Source organism: Engystomops pustulosus, chromosome 1, assembly GCF_040894005.1.
Source record: "Engystomops pustulosus chromosome 1, aEngPut4.maternal, whole genome shotgun sequence".
NCBI lineage: Eukaryota > Metazoa > Chordata > Amphibia > Anura > Leptodactylidae > Engystomops > Engystomops pustulosus.
This window is the reverse complement of record NC_092411.1, coordinates 22,558,897-22,575,843: the sequence shown is the minus strand read 5'-3', so window position 1 is coordinate 22,575,843 and position 16,947 is coordinate 22,558,897. Positions and strand designations below refer to the sequence as shown.

General features: G+C 48.8%; 1 protein-coding gene across 4 annotated transcripts in view; it reads left to right on the top strand.

Moving 5' to 3' along the window:
- TTC33 (tetratricopeptide repeat domain 33) overlaps nucleotides 1-16,947 on the top strand; it is a 186,459-nt gene that overhangs the window by 134,661 nt on the left and 34,851 nt on the right. For 3 of the 4 annotated variants that reach the window (XM_072135467.1, XM_072135478.1, XM_072135453.1), the window contains exon 5: nucleotides 2,172-3,902. In XM_072135467.1, coding sequence (XP_071991568.1) covers nucleotides 2,172-2,519 — 348 coding nt within the window. In that variant the 3' untranslated portion in view covers nucleotides 2,520-3,902. Of the gene's footprint in view, nucleotides 1-2,171; nucleotides 3,903-16,947 lie in introns of those variants that run through there. The other variant, XR_011853131.1, reaches the window with a different exon arrangement.

Genomic DNA, 16,947 nt, shown 5'->3' with positions numbered 1-16,947 from the left:
GGGGGAGACTTTCAGGGGCCAGGGAATATACAGGAAGAGGGGGGGCAGAGTGTATACAGGAGGGGGGGGGCAGTGTGTATACAGAGGGAGAGGGTAGCAGTGTGTATACAGAGGGAGAGGGTAGCAGTGTATATACAGGAGGAGGGGGGGCAGTGTGTATACAGAGGGAGAGGGTAGCAGTGTGTATACAGAGGGAGAGGGTAGCAGTGTGTATACAGAGGGAGAGAGTAGCAGTGTGTATACAGAGGGAGAGGGTAGCAGTGTGTATACAGAGGGAGAGAGTAGCAGTGTGTATACAGAGGGAGAGGGTAGCAGTGTGTATACAGAGGGAGAGGGTAGCAGTGTGTATACAGAGGGAGAGGGTAGCAGTGTGTATACAGGAGGGGGGAGGATGTGTCCACGCGCGGGAGGGGGGCAGTGTGACTACTGAAGGGGGGGCCCATAAAGGGGCCCACTAGGGCTCTGTCGCCCAGGGGCCCACTAAAACCTGGAGCCGGACCTGTCTATACCTTAGCTGTGATGACATCATCAGATCTATACTACAGCTGTGATTGGTCAGATAGTGCTTATGTATAGAAGCCAATCTCTGCCCCAGAAGACTATAAGGCAAGTGTCCGCTCTGCCTTATAGGACACACGGTGGCTGGGACTGTATTGGGGACTGATGTGAACGGTTCTGTCTCCAGTAGATATTTGGAGAGTCACACTTCTCTCCCGGAGGACGATGCTATGTGTGATGGACAGATATTTCCATTATTCAGATGGCATTCTCCGAGGACTAAGCTGATGGCAAACACTGGTTTATGAGATGTTTGCGTAGTCATTTAGTGATTTAGTCCGAGAACTGCGGTGACAATAAACCTCCATCCATTGTTGTGTAAATGTCACCTGGCTGAGAACATAATGACAGAGGCGGCCGGACACCTCCCGGGAGCTCCGCATGGCCGCAGGCCGCACTCCGAGACACATTTACAGCCATGATTCATAGTAAAGACAACTGGAGGCACAAGGTGACATATCCGCCGCTCAGGGGGTGCCATGATATGACAATGAAACCGACTGCATAGCAATAACAGGGGATTCCATCCCATTACCCAGATTTAATGTTATTCCTTATCTACAGGATGGGGGACTACATGCTAATTTGGTGGGAACAAAAGCTTTGGGACTCCCACTGCTCACGAGATTGGGCGACCCTTATACTGGGCAGGTGAAACGTGCACCTACTGAATCAACAGGACGAGCATTGGCCATCTATGGTCAACATGAGGCTCCCTTCAGTTGGGGGAACAGGACCCCCATCCCCCTGATTAGTGGAGGTCCTAGTGGTCACACCAATCAGCATGTTACATACCTGTTGGATAGGATATAACATCTAATCTTTGTCACCCTGTATAAGCTGCCCATATGACTAAATTTGCTATATAGAGGCAATATTCAACCTTCCCCTTTCTTATTATGCATCCAATGTGTTACTGTTCTATTATGTATACAGCTCCTATGCAGAGCTATGAGTCTCCATATTTACACCTATATGTAGTCAGATCTCCAATGTGTTACTTTCTTTTCTTTCTATGCCCTGTCTTCTGGCGGATCTTAAAGGGGTTGGACTTTATATAATATCCCTTTTCTGCAGTAGATATGGGGTCCCCTATAGATCATGAGAGAAATACAGTTCCTCCTAAATAAGTGGAGGGGCAGATTGTGCATGCGCTTTATAGCTCCACTCATTCTCTCTGGCCGTACTGGATATAGTAGAGCTCTGTCTATAGTAGAGTGCGATGTATCCTACGCTACCCATGCCCTTGTGAAAATCTTTACGTGGCCTACTTTGCAATAAAACAATAACATTTAATTTTGGAAACAGATCTGGGGCTACGTCACAGGTCCACATATTGGGTCAGTCATAGAGGACTAGACCTTACAGTCCTGATGGCTCCAGGTATGATACAAGTATACAGCAAGCGGAAGAGTTAACTTTTTCTCCTCCAATATCCAGCAACTGTGCAGGAGGAATGTGTACGAATAGCGTAGTCGTAGTCAGAGGTGGGGGTTACCAACTGCATTCGCTTTGCACCCTTTTTGTCTGATTTTCACATTTGGATGATATCATTACACTTAATAATAAAATACTGCAATATTGATATTAGGTATGTTTGATGTCCCCTTTAGGCCGTCCGGAGTTTCCAGATTGGGATCCACTTGTGTCCTTCTAACACGGAGTTATGGGAGGAAGATCTGAATTGGGCTCGGAAACTTCTCCAACAGAAGAAAGAAGCAGAAGCTCTGGAGAGGAATCAGGGGGACTTCAGCATTGAGCAGGCGCTCATCCCAGACTATGACTTTGAGGGGGACGAGGTGGTGGCCGCCTGTGATGCCATATCTCGGCTACAGAAGGCGACAGCCGCCGGGGATAAGAAAGTCGTTGTCTCTTCATCAGGAACAGTGACAGATCAGGAACCTAAGAAGGACAATGCCTCCACCTCCGATGACCCCACAGTATTCACCAAAGCTCGATAGTCGGCTTGTGGTGTTTTATTCATCTTTGATGCTGAACCCATCAGAAGGAGGATAAGGGACATCATTTGATGGATGGGAGATGAATATGGAATCTCTAGTTTTGGCCATGGCCATGGCTATAGCAGGGGGTGAGCTTCATAGATGACTCCTCTGGATGACTGATGTCATACAAAGGCTTTTCACATTTAGTATTTTCTATCCAATCCTTGGTGCTCATATCGGTGGGATCCTTCATGGTGAGACCCTCTATGATGTCCTCGAAAACCTGCTCCAGCAATCTCAACGGTCACACGTGTCCTCACTTTTTTTTTACTTGGATTGATTTTAGATATGAAGCCATCTCCAGTATCGCCTCCAAAATTTCCATCCATGCGATTTCCATGGCAGAACATATTAAGTCCTTGTACACACATTAAGCACACAGAACCTTAATAACTACCTGAGGCTCCATATTCCAGGTATTCCTGCAGGCATTCCTCCTAGAGGTTGGATGGATACCGAATTTATGAGATGTCGGAGCTATACTGGGTACACCAGGGCGCATTGACTTCTATGGGCTGCTCTGTACAGCTTGGAGGATGCACAGTCACTTCATCAATGTATATGGGACCTAAAAGTGGAACCTGCATCTCCTAGATGCCCTTCAAAAGATAATCCAGCTCAATCCCTTATAAAACTAACCCTACACCCCAGGACAGTCCCCAACACATCTGCAATTCATGGACATAAACTTTCCTGGATGAAGATGAGTCCTTCCTTATCAGTCTTCTTGGTTGGATATTGAGAGACGTGTGTCATGGGATCAGCAAGGTTTTGTGATAATCTTTCAGAAGGTAATGTCAGAGAGGCGGATAATGTGCAGCCACGGAGTGATTGGGAATTGGTTAGTATGTAGTTATATTGTATTGATTTGATTTAATATAAGATTGGAGTCTTGAAAGGAGTTGTCCCCATCTGATTGTGGGGGTCCAACTATTGGGGTCCCCATTGATCCCGATAACAGTGTTCCCCTTCTCACTGCTCAGCATATGGCTTCATTCATTAGTGAGAATAGAACCCGCTTTTGCATAATACTGGGGATCCATTTGGTTGGGTCCCACCAATACGGAGATGTAGATGCTGGTCTCATCCCATAGTCCCATCTTTCCTGACATGCCGGGACTAGTTTTACTACAGTGACATGTTGCAGATCATTAGGCCGTAAAACTGGGAGGGTTTCACAATCCATTAAGGAGTGCCCACGAGATAGTAAAAAAAAATATCCACTCCCCGTAGCCTGCCAGCTGCCAGGGATTGTCCAGGACAATAAAATAGTCTCCAGCAACAAAAATAAACCAGTAGATGTCTGTGTCATCCAATAAAGCGCTGAACTTCTTTCCTCAATGTGGATCTGGCTTTTATTTTCCCTGGATTATGCAAGAAATGTTAAACTTTTTAGTTGTGATCCTTAGATTAAATGTAACCAAAAAGTAGCCATCCAAAAACTATTAAGTTGTCTGTATGTATACAGTATATTACATGTATGTACTGTCCAGTAGTGCACTAGAGAGGAAGCAGAGACTAATAAGGACTGGTTACATACAGCTTAGACACCACTTACATCTTCGGAGCAGCGTTACTTGTATATGTGTGATACCACCATGAGGAAGAAATGAGGTACACAGAATGATTTACATTTACAACTTAATGTAAAATTGTAAAACATTTTTTTTTTTAAAAGTATTTATTTTTGCAGTTTTTGAATTTTTATACAAACATAATAAACAAAACCAGAAATCAAGATTGTCTGTCACATATTTCCTTCCCCCCAATACAGGATTATTATACAACAGCCATGGTAACAGTCAGGTTCTTACTGCGTTTCAAAACTACCTGAGGGATATTACATAGTAGATAACAGCAGATACTGCAGCCAGACATCTTGATACAACACAAATAACTATTGACACGTAGACAATCAGTCACACACACACACACACACCAGCACGCTCAGTCTCCTTCATCATGGAGAGGAATATAAATCACATGTGATTATAAGGCTGTATGGGGAGTCGCGCACCATCTGGACCAGATGCGGTCAAACTTCTGGGGACACTTCCTGTTGGTATACAGGGACCGGTAGTGGGGAATGACACTATTAATGAGTAGTATCCATCTTTTTAATGGAGGGGGCTCCTGGTCCTTCCAGGTCATCACCACCACTTTTCGGGCGTAGTATAGGACAAACCTAAAGAAAATTTTGTCATAGTGGCCATTGACAACTTCATTTATGATGCCGAGGAGACACACAGAGGGAGATAGTAAGCGTGGGAAATCAAAGTGTAAATTAAGGAACTCCAGCACTTCGGACCAGAAGACATGGACCCTAGGGCAGGACCAGACACAATGCAGGAAGGATCCGACTTCAGCCTGACAGCGAAAGCAAAGATCATTAGGCATTGCTCCCATGCGGAATAGTCTAGCAGGGGTGAAGTAAACTCTATGGAGGAATTTAGATTGGATCAGGAAGTCCCTCGCACTCACTACAGATGTGAAGTAGGACAGTTCGACCTCCCTCCAGTCATCATCTGACAGGTCAGGGATATCCTGACTCCAGCGTTCACAGGCTCTATCAAACGGTCTGGACTTTTGCTCTTGTAGGAGAGCATAGCACTGAGTGAGTGGCTTAGGGAGGTCTGGGGTACTCATCAGAGTCTCTAGTTTGGAGAATTTCACTGTCAGGCTGAAGGAGCCGAATTGGGCTTTGAATGCGTGTCGCAGTTGCGTGTAATGGAAGCTGGCCGTATTGGGTACAGTATGTCTCTCCCTTATCTCGTTAAAGCTGAGTAACTCTGCTTCCGGGGATAAGAGCTGGCCTACAAATTTCACCCCTGCTGCCCCCCACATTGTCCAGCCTGGGAGGGAGAGGAAGTGAGAGAGCCACGGATTGAGCCACAATGGAGTCCTAGGCGAGAGGGGGGGAGAGCTGCTCGGTTCTACCAGGGATTGTGCCCTACGCCAGCACACCGCTACCGTACGTAAGGGAAGTGGGGTATCAGATGGGGACTTATACCTGTACAGCAGGTTTGTAAGGGCCTCGTAGGAACCTACCAGGGCACCAGCCAGTGCAGTAGCTGCATTACCCATGTCTATATCTATCCACCACTGGGCATATACTAGCTGGGAAGCCAGGTAATAAAGATACAGATCCGGGGCAGCCAGTCCACCCCTAGACTTGGGAGCCTGAAGCAGCGCTAGACTGAATCGCGGGGCACTACTCTGCCAGTAGAAGGACCTGAGAATGCCGTCCAAGCGTTTAAACAGACTCTTAGGAAGTAGTATAGGGCAGGCATGGAAAAGGTATAGAAATTTTGGGAGAAAAATCATTTTAAATATATTAATACGCCCGTACAAAGACAAGGGGAGAGTGGACCAGGCTTTTAGGCGCGATTCCGTTGCAACTATCAGGGGTGTAATGTTTAACTCCGTAAATGCCTGGACCTTGCGTGACACCTGGACTCCCAGATATTTAAAGGTGGACACCACCCGGACTGGGACGGGGAGGGAGTGTACCCCTACCTCAGATAAGGGAAATAGGGCCGATTTGTCCCAGTTAACCCGAAGGCCTGAGAACCCCCCATAACGTTCTATCAGGGCCAGAAGGGATTCCAGAGAGGGGCCCACATCCCCAAGGTATACAAGTGTATCATCGGCATAGAGAGATACCTTTTCAATAATAGTACCTCTAGTTATGCCCTTAATGCCCTCAGAGTGGCGGATCGCCACAGCAAGGGGCTCAATGGCGAGTGCGAAGAGGAGGGGAGATAGTGGGCAACCCTGTCTAGTGCCCCTGGCCATAGGGAGAGTAGGTGAGATGTTAAGGTTGGTCCGCACCCTAGCCTTGGGATCGTTATACAGTAGCTTAACCAATGCTGTAAATCGAGGGCCAAAACCCATTCTAGGCAAAAGGGTCCACAAATAGGGCCACTCCACAGAATCAAACGCCTTACAATTGTCTAAGGATAATATAAACCCAGGGTCTGGAGACCGCTCTGCCTCTGCAATGTTCAGGTGTAGTCTTTGTATATTTATGTCAGTTCCCCTCCCAGGCATAAAGCCTGTCTGGTCCGGGTGAACCAATGATAGTATTACTTTGTTAAGCCTTGTTGCCAGAATTTTTGCTAGTATTTTAACATCTGAATTTAGGAGGGAAATTGGGCGGTATGAGTCAGGAAGCAGGGGATCCTTGCCAGGCTTAGGAAGAACTACAATAAGGGCCTCTCGCATGGAGTCGGGGAGGGAACCACTATCAAGCGCATCGGAGTATAGGCTAAGGAGAAGGGGGACCAGAGTCTCACAGTTATCCCTATACCACTCACCTCCCAGCCCATCAAGTCCAGGTGTCTTACCGGGGGGCAACGATTGGATGGCCAGTTCCACCTCCTCTGCCGAGAGCGGAGCATCAAGCTCCGATGACTGTGCCTGTGTGAGCCTCCAAAGTGGAAGACTGTCAAGGAATCCGGAAATCTCGACGGAAGAGGCGGACAATCTGGAGCTGTAAAGAGAAGAATAGTATTCATGAAATACCAAGTTAATGGCCCGGGGTTCTGTGATCAATGCTCCGTTACCATCAACAATAGAGGGAACGGAAGCACAGGGGCGTTCAGCCCGCGATAAATACGCAAGCAGCTTCCCGTTTTTATCTCCAAATTCAAAGATGGACGCTTCCCTGGCTAGCAGGCGCTTACTGGTGCGCTCCTTCACTACAGCTAGATGGTTCCTCTGCGCCTGAGCCCAAGTCTTTTTATTCCCCGGAGTAGGTTTCTCTAGATAATCCTTTTCTGCAGTCACCAGTACAGCCGTCAGCCTTTCCTCCTGGGCATTCAAGGACTTCCTATGGCCAGCTACCCCCGACATGAATGCCCCCCGCACCGAGGACTTGTACGAGTCCCAGACTAGAAGGGGATCAGGATGGGTTGAGTGTACATCCCAGAACTCGCTGTGCGCTGCCCTAACAGTACTCTGGACCGCTGGGGACAGGAGCCAAGCCGGGTGCAGGCGCCATAAGCGGGAGTCGCTGGGAGGGCCTATAAGGAGACTAATGAACAAGGCGGAGTGGTCTGACGCACTGCGCGGGCAATAGGATATCTGGTCAACGTGCTGCATCATATCGGGGGAGACAAAGGCCAGATCAATCCGAGAGAAGCTCTTATGAACAGAGGAATAAAATGAATATTCTCTCTCTTGAGGGTGTTTACTACGCCAAACATCGGCGAGGTCTAGAGAGGTGAGCCACTCGTTCAGACGGACCGAGCCTGTGTCCAGACCACTTGTACGATCCAAGGAGGGATTAGGGACGGCATTGAAATCACCAATACAGAGTAACGGGCTTGGAGGCATAGCAGCCAGCTTACTGGATATTAGATGCAATACTGCTGGATCAAAGGGAGGTGGGACATAAATAGACGCAATAGTAAAGGTAAAGCCCCACAAGGCGCAATGTACGATCACAAAACGGCCAAAGTGATCCGGTGCTACCTGTATGACCTCTATGGGAAGCGCTTTGGATATGAGTATGGATACTCCCCTGGCGTAAACAGAGTAGGAGGAATGGTAACCTCTAGCCACCCAGGCCCGCTTCAGGGAGAGGACCTTCTGACCCGTAAGGTGTGTCTCTTGGATACATACAATATGGGGGGCCTGACGCTTAATGACGTCTAACATCAGGGCCCTCTTGAATTTGGAGTTAAGTCCCCTCACATTCCAGCTCATTACCTTAAGTGAAGACATCTTAGCGGAAGGGAAAGGGGTGTGGGGAAGGAGACGTGAGCAACCAAGCATTCATCCTTTCATACCACAAAGACATAGACAGACAGACAACAGTGAGCATAACAAATATAACAGAACTGAACTAACAATCCCAAGAATACAAACCCCCTGTCTAACACCCTAACAGCAGTAGTGTAGACCTATACCCACTAACAGTCAAATAGTAGAACAGTGGTCCCTAACTCAAGACAAACCTACACCATTTGTCCCGGGACCTTCAACCCTTAATGAATAGATGATCAGGAGGTTATTAGGCAGCCATATTTAGAGAGAACCAAGAGGAAATAGGGGAGGGGGGGGGGGGGGGGGAAGAAGGAAGACGCAAGGAGGTAATGGTAGGGGGAGGTAATGGTAGGGGGAGGTGGGAAGGGGGGGGGGGGGGAGGGAGGGAGAGAATGGAGTGCCATAAATGGCGCACTGGTCAAGATGACCAAGAAGAATGCGCAAATCAATCACAGGGTACATTTGTGAGGCACGTAAAGTGTAAACAAATATTAGAATACTGTAACAGTGATTTGGGACCCCTGGATAACCACTCAGGACCAAGTCCAGCACAGTCACTGCACATCAGACAAAAGGATATGTGAGTCCAGTCACTCAGGAGGTGCGGGCCTTGCAGCTGGAGCCCGTGGAGCTGCATCAGCCCAGTGAAGTGCTTCGGTTGGGCAAGTGAAGAATCGAGTCTTCTGACCATCCACTATTCGGAGCTTGGCAGGGTACATCATGGAGTATTTATACCCCTTGTCACGGAGACGGGCACGGACCTCGGTGAATTGTGCTCGCTGTTTCCTGACGGATGCAGAGAAATCAGGGTAGAAGGACACTCTGCTGTTGGCATAGAGAATTTCTCCCTTGGTACGGACAGCCCTGAGGATAGAGTCCCTGTCCCTAAAGTGCAGCAGCCGGGCCAGGAAGGGTCTTGGATTGCCCCCTGGGGGGCCAGGGCGGAATGGCACACGATGGGCCCTTTCTACTGTGAAGAACGGGGAGAAGGTATCTGCAGGCAGCATATTTTTGAGCCAATTTTCAAAAAAGGATACCGGGTCAGACCCCTCCACTTTTTCGGGGAGGCCAACCACTCTGACGTTGTTCCGTCGCAGGCGGTTTTCAAGGTCATCAGCTCTGTCGATGGAAGCAGACATTTGGCGCTGAAGCTCTCTGATCTGTGTCGGCATAGGCCTCTGGACATCCTCCACTTCAGATATTCTGCGTTCAGTTTCTGTTATTCGCTCTTTGGCTTTGTGAACATCGTGTCTTAAAAGAACAAAGTCTTGTCGCAGCTCATCCACCTTGGTAACCAGTTTGGATTGGCACCCATTAATGGCCGCCAGCACCTCTGCAAATTTGCGGTCCAGTTCAGTGGCCACGTCAGGCGGATCAGCGCCCTCCTCATAACTTACAAGCTGCGGCGGGCTCTGGGAGCCTTCAAAGAGGGAGGGAGAGGAGTTTGGGGACCCCTGAGGAGAGCAGGGCTGTGTGCGGGAGAATCTCCCCAATTTTTTTGCAGCGTTTGACTGTATCTGTGCAAGAACGGCTTGTGATGTGGAGCATTCCTGCGCATCCAGGGGTTCCAGGGACTGGAATGGAGGATCTTCATGGATGGATTCATCATCCGATGGAGGCGCAGACACCCCGGACGCCGCTTTTTGCAATTTAGCCGTCCTCCTCCGGTTACCCATGGCGTCTGGACAGAGGGGGCCAGTGATAAACAATCGAGGAGCCTAGCGTCCAGTAATTAGCAGAGATACAGTCCAAACCCACGTGGACTATTGCAGCGGCACTGCAAGGGTTAATATAAAACAAAACCCAGGAGCAGGGGGTCACTGGGAGTATGGTGGGCTGCACAGCTTGGGGTCCCCAGGTGAGAGGAGGGCAGTAGCAGGGGAATTACTTCCCTACCTTATTCCTGGCTGCAGTCCGGCAGTGACAGGGTTAACCCTGCGCGCCTAGGCCTCAGGCAGCGCAGGGGAGTCCAGTAAGATGGCGCCTCCGGCCGGATACAGGGCTGGCTGGAGCGCTGCCACGATCCCCCAGGTCAGCAGCACAGCGGGTCGGCGGCACAGCACGGGGGGGGGGGTTCCCTCCCCCGGTATTCAGCACCTCTCCGGTATACAGCCGCGATGCCGGGCGGCTATGGTCCCGCCGCCGCGCGGGACACGTGGAAGGCCGCAGGAGGTGAAGTGCTGGAGGGGACCTCACGGAGCCGGTGACCGCCGCGATACCGCCACCGGAGTATGGGGGCAAGTACCCGCGGCACCGGGGAGCAGACTGGAGGGGGTACAGGTAAGGATGGCTGCCTGGGAAGGGTGATAGGGTGCCAGGTCCCGGGAGCTCCGCGGTGCACGTCCTCCTAGGTCGGCATCAGGCCACGCCCCATCGTAAAACATTTTTAATCATGTAGAAGAAATAGCATCTGTCAGACCAAAGACAATAATAAAGCCATTCCTCCCACCCTGGAAATAGTTTTCCTTATACAGTATATTCCCCTGTGTGTACTGTGCAAGAGGGCATTAGAGAAGAAGCTGAGTAGAATAAATGATACATATATAGCACATATCCACCAGTGATTACACAGCATCCATTTCCTCCACCACTAAACATTCCTTTTCGGTACTGTCCAGGAGTGCACTAGAAATGAAGCTAGTATCCAGGAGTGCACTATAGAAAAAGCAACAGTCTAGGAGTGCAGTAGAGAAGAAGCTACGGTCTAGGAGTGCACTAGAGAAGAACCCAGTGTCCAGGAGTGCACTAGAGAAGAATCTACTGTCCAGAAGTGCACTAGAGAAGAAGCTGCCATCCAGGACTGCAGTAGAGAAGAAGCTACTGTCCAGGAGTGCACTAGAGAAGAAGCTACTGTCCAGGAGTGCACTAGACAAGAAACTACCCTCCAGGAATGTACTACACAAGAAACTATGATCCAGGAATGCACTAGAGAAGAAGCTACTATACAGGACTGCATTACAGAAGAAGCTACCATCCAGAAGTGCACTACAGAAGAAGCTACCATCCAGGAGTACAGTAGAGAAGAAGCTACCATCCAGGAGTGCACTAGAGAAGAAGCTACTATACAGGACTGCATTACAGAAGAAGCCACCATCCAGGAGTGCACTAGAGAAGAAGCTACCATCCAGGAGTGCACTAGAGAAGAAGCTACTATACAGGACTGCATTACAGAAGAAGCTACTGTCCAGGAGTGCACTAGAGAAGAACCTAGCATCCAGGAGTGCACTAGAGAAGAAGCTACTGTCCAGGAGTGCACTAGAGAAGAAGCTACTGTCCAGGAGTGCACTAGAGAAGAAGCTACTGTCCAGGAGTGCACTAGAGAAGAAGCTACTGTCCAGGAGTGCACTAGAGAAGAAGCTACTATACAGGACTGCATTACAGAAGAAGCTACCATCCAGGAGTACAGTAGAGAAGAACCTAGCATCCAGAAGTGCACTACAGAAGAAGCTACCATCCAGGAGTACAGTAGAGAAGAAGCTACCATCCAGGAGTGCACTAGAGAAGAAGCTACTATACAGGACTGCATTACAGAAGAAGCCACCATCCAGGAGTGCACTAGAGAAGAAGCTACCATCCAGGAGTGCACTAGAGAAGAAGCTACTATACAGGACTGCATTACAGAAGAAGCTACTGTCCAGGAGTGCACTAGAGAAGAACCTAGCATCCAGGAGTGCACTAGAGAAGAAGCTACTGTCCAGGAGTGCACTAGAGAAGAAGCTACTGTCCAGGAGTGCACTAGAGAAGAAGCTACTGTCCAGGAGTGCACTAGAGAAGAAGCTACTGTCCAGGAGTGCACTAGAGAAGAAGCTACTATACAGGACTGCATTACAGAAGAAGCTACCATCCAGGAGTACAGTAGAGAAGAACCTAGCATCCAGAAGTGCACTACAGAAGAAGCTACCATCCAGGAGTACAGTAGAGAAGAAGCTACCATCCAGGAGTGCACTAGAGAAGAAGCTACTATACAGGACTGCATTACAGAAGAAGCCACCATCCAGGAGTGCACTAGAGAAGAAGCTACCATCCAGGAGTGCACTAGAGAAGAAGCTACTATACAGGACTGCATTACAGAAGAAGCTACTGTCCAGGAGTGCACTAGAGAAGAACCTAGCATCCAGGAGTGCACTAGAGAAGAAGCTACTGTCCAGGAGTGCACTAGAGAAGAAGCTACTGTCCAGGAGTGCACTAGAGAAGAAGCTACTGTCCAGGAGTGCACTAGAGAAGAAGCTACTATACAGGACTGCATTACAGAAGAAGCTACCATCCAGAAGTGCACTACAGAAGAAGCTACCATCCAGGAGTACAGTAGAGAAGAACCTAGCATCCAGGAGTACAGTAGAGAAGAAGTTGAGTAGAATAAGAGTTACTTCTACACAGCCAGTACCGCTGTCTTCAGAACCGTCACTGTCAGTAGTATTAGTGCACAGGAGGATAACGCTCCCCCAGGGCAGGCAATGATAAAGCATTGAGCGTATGGAAGGCGTCCACACTGGATTGATACTATGTCCTCCTGTATACATAGACATCAGGGATGTATGGAATTACGCTGACACACTCTTTGTCAGCATGAGTGAGGGTTGTACATGAGTGAGGGTTGTACATGAGTGATCGCTGTATATGGCGGTATGACAGTCAAGGCACGAGGCAGAAGTAAACACTCCTGGATGATGGACTTATGCTTGAACTATGCTGACTGTTTCCTCTCTCTGGTCTGGCGGAAGATATATATTCCCCGTGCTAGGTCCTGTATACAGACCTTGAATGGTATCTCTAACAATGGCTCTGGCTGTTCTCTCAGGGTCTCTTGACCAGGGGCAGACTTGGACATTTGAGGAACTAAACTGGAGAAGAAAGCAGATCGAAGAGGATGAGGAGGACATTGGTTGGCGCTGCATCACTCGTGTATTTGTGTGGGATGTATTTGGGTGGTAATGTACCCCTGCTCTCCACCTTCCTGGGGTAGCTGTCCATAAGCAAGGTATTGGCCTGATGACCTTGTACAGGGGCTAAAGAGTGAAAACCAATGGGGGTCACTGTAAGAACAATCATGGGAGAAGCTCCAATTCAATCCAGGGAGGAGGCAGCAGCTGCTTTGTGATACAAGGATATAACCACATTTCCATTGTCAGATTATAACAAAAACCTAAAACGTTCTCAACTGGCAACCTGGGAAAAATGTACATAAAGGCTTGGGAAGAACATTGGTCTACAACATTGGGGCAGATTTACTTACCCGGTCCATTCGCGATCCAGCGGCGTGTTCTCTGCGGTGGATTCGGGTCCGGCCGGGATTCAATAAGGCAGTTCCTCCGCCGTCCACCAGGTGTCGCTGCTGCGCTGAAGTCCGCTGAGACCCACTGGAATGCCCTGAAATTCACCGGCCTATTCCTAGTGAAGGTAAGTGCAAGTTTCGCGACACATTTTTTTTTTTAAATGCGGTTTTTCCGAATCAGTCTGGTTTTCGTTCGGCCACGCCCCCCCCGATTTCCGTCGCGTGCATGCCAGCGGCGATGCGCCACAATCCGATCGCGTGCGCCAAAATCCCGGTGCAATACAGGGAAAATCGCCGCAAATCGGAAATATTCGGGTAACACGTCGGGAAAACGCAAATCGGGCCCTTAGTAAATGACCCCCATTGTGTTTTCCATCTGTCTACAAACAATCTATTCAGACTTTCTCCCAACTGAGATGTTCTGAATACGAAAGATTGAGATAAGATTAGTTGTGGAACATCCGTTGGATTGGTTTGGTCAGTGTTAGATACATCCATTTGCATAATTGGGGAATCTTATTGGTAACATCTGGGTGTCACATGCTATACATGTGGTCTTGCCAGGTGTCCTTCACCCGTACAGGTCATATATCCAAAAACCAGAACCACAACGCACCGGTGGGTGGCATTGAGAAGCTTTGGTCTTGGGTAGTGCAGGGTTTGTAAAAGAGATCATTTGCCATGATCTGGGGTAGGTCTGGAGTAAATTATCTAGTAACCTCGGGGTTAAATAGTGTAGTGGTTACCAGTCAAGGATGATTTATCTAATGGGATTAAATAGGGAAGAGCGTTGATTTACCAGGATTAGGAAGCCCCCAAATTTAGGCCAGATCCAATTGGTCCTATCCAAGTTCGAAAAACTTTGGCACGGTTGAGTTTGTCATTGGCACAAGCATGAGGTCCTGCCCCACAGTTCTCCGACCAGTCCTGCTCTGCTACATATGTAACGTACACAGAAGAGCCTCCTAAGCCAAACACTCTCCCCTTGTGTATACAGCGCAGAGATGACTCCATCGTAAACTCGCTGACTCGGAAATTCTATAAGGCAGATGTTTACATTGATGCGCCGGCCTCGCTTTCTCGTAGGCTCCAGATTGATCTGGTAAACAGGAGGAGTGCCATCGCCTTTATTAATGGCAAATCATGTTTGTACAAGACAGAAAATTGCGCAAGTGATTTACTCAGCGTTTCCTCTTGTCTGTCTCTGGATCGAAGCTGCAATAAATATTGAATAAGTGACTGCAAATAGATGTGGGAGGATGTAAATGTTATAAATGCATATGGGAGATGTTCTTGAGAACCTCAGGAAACAGATCATTTTGGGGGTTCAGAGTATTGTCTGTAGTATTGCGGATTAGATACTGTATGGAATATTCTTTACCTCTCCCTTCCTGACTTCTCCCTCCTTCTCCTTCTCACCTCAAACAATTACAATCCAGCATTATTGAGGGGCATGCTGCAGGACCTGTAGATTCTATTTCCTGACTTATTGGGGCAGATTTACTTACCCGGCCCATTCGCGATCCAGCGGCGCGTTCTCTGCGGTGGATTCGGGTCCGGCCGAGATTCACTAAGGTAGTTCTTCCGACGTCCACCAGGTGGCGCTGCTGTGCTGAAGTTCGCCGAGGCCCGCCGGAATGCACTGAAGTTCACCGGCCTATTCATGGTGAAGGTAAGTGTGAGTCCCGCGACACTTTTTTTTAAATGCGGTGGTTTTTCCGAATCCGTCAGGTTTTCGTTCGGCCAAGCCCCCCCGATTTCCGTCGCGCGCATGCCGGGGCGGATGCGCCACAATCCGATCGCGTGCGTCAAAATCCCGGGGCAATACAGGGAAAATCGGCGCAAATCGGAAATATTCGGGTAACACGTCGGGAAAACGCGAATCGGGCCCTTAGTAAATCACCCCTATTAATTTGTCCTAGAAAGATCCCTGTGAGAATCCCATTGTTATTCCGCCTCGAGCCCTTGTAACAAGCTATGGTCTATGAATAAAAGGCAAAAAAACCCAGAGGGACAAAACAAAATCTGAATCCAGATGCAAGGCTAAGGTTGGGGTTAGTGCCATGAGCAAACTGACAACCTGAACTCCTGAAGATGTTACACAGGGTGCTGGGCGCTTGTCTTATACCGCCAGCGTGCATGGGATATTTTGGCCTTCTGTCTCTTTCCTCATTCCAAGGGCTAATGACGTTGGTACTAAAACATGTTCGATAAAGCTCCCAAGAGCTCAGTGACAGGGAAAGCGAGGGCGTGCTGTAATATTTCATGCACGCCAGAGGCAAGCATAATCAGTGTATAAGGAAAGTTCCAAGCTTCCTGTGTGACAGGAGGCACATTTAGCATAATTTTAGAAAAGTTTTATAGAAATAACAAGACCATATCTTGCATCAGCATAACTACTGTGGGGAAGCTTAGCTGTGGACTTTTCTTTAATGGGGGGCTCTGCTGTGGACTTTTCATTAGCATGGTGGGTCTGCAGTGGACATCTCAGTAATGAGGGGCGGCTGCTGGTGGACATTTCATTAGTGAGGGGAGGCCGCTGCTGGACATTTTACTAGTGAGGGGAGCCCGGACATGTTATTAGTGAGGGAAGGCTGCTGCTGGACATGTCATTAGTGAGGGGAAGCCGCTGCTGGACATGTTATTAGTGAGGAGAGGTCACTGCTGGACATGTCATTAGTGAGGGGATGCTGCTGCCGGACATGTTATTAGTGAGGGAAGGCTGCTGCTGGAACATGTTATTAGTGAGGAGAGGTCACTGCTGGACATGTTATTAGTGAGGGAAGGCCACTCCTGGACATGTTATTAGTGAGTGTAGGCTACTGCTGGGACATGTTATTAGTGAGGGAAGGCCACTCCTGGACATGTTATTAGTGAGTGTAGGCTACTGCTGGTCCGAGGCTTGAGAAAGAGCGAAACGGCCCGTCGCCTTCCGTGGCGTGCATCACCCCTGTCCTGATTCCTTCCCGAATAAAGTTTCCTCTGCTTGAGATCGGTGAGTGCCATCTTTTCTTACCTCCTCTGGATGTTGATATGTAGGCTACTGCTGGGACATGTTATTAGTGAGGGGAGGCTGCTGCTGGACATGTTATTAGTGAGGGAAGGCTGCTGCTGGACATGTCATTAGTGAGGAGAGGTCACTGCTGGACATGTCATTAGTGAGTGTAGGCTACTGCTGGGACGTGTTATTAGTGAGGGGAGGCCGCTGCTGGGACGTGTCAGTAGTGAGGGGAGGCCACTGATGGACATGTTTTTAGTGAGGGTAGGTTGCTGCTGGACATATTATCACTGCAGGGAGGCTGCTGCTGGAACATGTTATTAGTGAGGAGAGGTCACTGCTGGGAC